The sequence below is a fragment of the Lathyrus oleraceus genome, chromosome 7, assembly GCF_024323335.1.
Source record: "Lathyrus oleraceus cultivar Zhongwan6 chromosome 7, CAAS_Psat_ZW6_1.0, whole genome shotgun sequence".
Lineage (NCBI taxonomy): Eukaryota > Viridiplantae > Streptophyta > Magnoliopsida > Fabales > Fabaceae > Lathyrus > Lathyrus oleraceus.
The window spans coordinates 542,250,807-542,253,754 of record NC_066585.1 but is presented as its reverse complement, the minus strand read 5'-3'; the positions used below and the strand labels follow the sequence as shown (position 1 = coordinate 542,253,754).

The window sequence follows — 2,948 nt, the reverse complement described above, 5'->3', positions numbered from 1 at the left end:
TTTAATATAAAAAGAAATTCAAAAAAATATATAAAATAAGATTTTAAAAATAATTATTTAAATCAAATTTTTATTTTAAAGTTTTCACGAAAGATTTCTTTTAAATTATTTCTACACAAAATTATGTTAGGCCATAAAAAAAACATTTTTAAAAGAAGACAAAACAATACATTTAGGAACCAAATGATATGAGAGTTACAATTCTTGAGACTCAAATGGTAACATGTAACTAAGCATGTAACAATAATCTTAATCAGTGGATAGTGATTATGATTCTTGAGGCAACAAATCTGCTATCTCTATTTGAAAAGGACTTATATCAACTTTTTCATAACCAGAAACAGCTTCAAATTTCTCAGTCCTTAAGTTACAAACAAAAACTCCATCGGCATAAGAATGTAAATACACAATGTCCCCATCATAAGGATGAAACCCTGCAACCCTCTTATAATAATTTCCACAAAACTTTTCTGGCAACTTTTTCTTTATGTCAATCCTATGCAACATATCCCAATTATTCTTTTCAATAAGTTCCCAAACTCTCAATTCATTTTGTCCAATTTCTCCCAATCTTAACCCACCACAAGAAGTTCCAAGATAACCAAAACTCATTATATTCATTGAATCAGCTCCTAATGGATAATCAAGTGTATAGCTATGGTCTTTATAAGGATTCATCACAAAAATGTTTCTCCTCCCCATGAAATACAAGCTTCTGTTGTGCGAAAAACTTAGTAACCAATGGGGCGCGAACGCGAACCCCTCCGGGATATTCATAACAACTTGTTTCCATTGTCCTGTGCCCGAAGAGAAAATATATAATTCAGCCTCGAACATTCTTCTTATAAATGATTTTATGATCACAATTCGAAAGTTGGGTTCATCTGAAAAAGAAGTTACTGTTCTATCCTTGGATCTATCATTAGTTAAAGGTCTAGAAATAAATCCCACGGCGTATAAATTTTCATTACACGCCGCGGGAGAAGGCGGTATAGGGATACGTTTTTTCATTAGTGGATCATAAACATAATAGCCGCTACCGTATGTGTATCGGCTGTCACAACACAAGAATATACCGTGGGAACAGCCGCATACGCTTCCTTTGACGAGCATTTCCGACGGAAAAGTTATGGGAATTTCTACATGATCATGATTTTTAGATTGTTGTAAAAAGGCCAACACAATTTCATGAGGTGTGACAAACATTAAGATTGATTTGAAAAGAGAGTGATGAAGAGATGTAAATTGTTTTTTGAAATAAGGGCTTGAAATCAACTCTAACCATCTTTTTGAAACACATTTGCATCCAATGGTGGATTTGAATGGCAAAAGAGTGAAGATTTGGGCTAATAAATCATCTGATAAATAATTTATGTCACACTTTGATAACAACTTAGCAGATGAGATATCATGAGCCATAAGAACAGCATAACACAAAAATCAATACAAGAGATAACATAAAAACTCTCACAGTGATTTAAATACATAACAATGGAGAGAGCAGAAAGAGAAAAGGTAAGAGGATGAGAAACAATTGGTAAGTTTGTTGGTATATTCTTGTTAGATCCCAGATGCAAATAATATGCTTCAACCTTTTTAGTCAGCTATGCCTTTTATTAGTACAGTACTTTATTTCATGTTGCAATTATAGCATTAGGTCAAACATATTTTTAAAATTGCAATTATTGCATTAGGTCAAAAATATTTAAAATATATATATATTGACGGTATAAAATAATTTTACACGACCGTTCAATAAAAAATTACCAATTTATGATATCATATCAATATTTTAATATATATGATATTTTAATATATATATATATATATATATATATATATATATATATATATATATATATATATATATATATATAATATTTGAGGAATATACTTCACACATTAATTAATTAATTGGTAGTATAAAATTATTTTACATCATCTCTAGGTGATATGTGTAACACCCCGAATAAAATAAGAGAATTATTTTATTAAGTTAATAATATTATTTTATTAATTTAATTAAATAAAATGGAATTATTGGATTATTATTATTATTATTATTAATTGGAATAATAATTGTTGAAAAATATATAAGTGGGGATAAGAGAAAAAGTTTCTCATTTTTTTAGGAACAGAAGAGTTTTACGTGGAAGTTGAGAAGCTGCAGAGAAGGGAGAAGCTGTAGAGCAAAGGTTGAAGAACGGAAAAGCTGAAGCGTTGAGTTGCCGAATTATCTCAGGTAAGGGGTCTGAACCTTATTAAACGATAATATGCGAGCAATTACATGATATAGGATTGGGTTGTTGATAAATTTGGGGAATTTAGGGAGATTGGGAAAGTTGGGGTTTTTGAGGGAAATTGTCCGATCTGTGAGTTTTGTGGCGTTATATACATTGTAATCGAAGTATGTTGTGTATGTATGATTGTTAAACGTTGATATTGGGTTGTAGGCTTAGAAGCCGCGCGTCCACTGTTTCTGCGCTTAAAATCTTGTTTATGCACATAACAGCCAAATGACGTTCGCCATTATGCCTTTGGCGCTCGCCATTTGGGCCTTTTTTCCAGAATAAGAGTGTTTAACGCTAATGGCGTTCACCATTAGCCTAACGGCGTTCGCCATATCAGTTTGACAGACAGTTTTCAGAATAAGAGCGTTTAACGCTAATGGCGTTCACCATTAGCCTAACGGCGTTCGCCATATCAGTTTGACAGACAGTTTTCAGAATAAGAGCGTTTAACGCTAATGGCGTTCACCATTAGCCTAACGGCGTTCGCCATATCAGTTTGACAGACAGTTTTCAGAATAAGAGCGTTTAACGCTAATGGCGTTCACCATTAGCCTAACGGCGTTCGCCATATCAGTTTGACAGACAGTTTTTCCAGAATAGGAGCGTTTAACGCTAATGGCGTTCACCATTAGCCTAACGGCGTTCGCCATATCAGTT

General features: G+C 32.8%; 1 protein-coding gene across 1 annotated transcript; it reads right to left on the bottom strand.

Moving 5' to 3' along the window:
- Nucleotides 1-267: 267 nt before the first annotated feature.
- Nucleotides 268-1,419, bottom strand: LOC127107230 (F-box protein At5g07610-like). The gene has a single exon (XM_051044531.1). It carries the CDS (start codon nt 1,417-1,419, stop codon nt 268-270), a length of 1,152 nt encoding a protein of 383 aa, XP_050900488.1.
- Nucleotides 1,420-2,948: the final 1,529 nt, after the last annotated feature.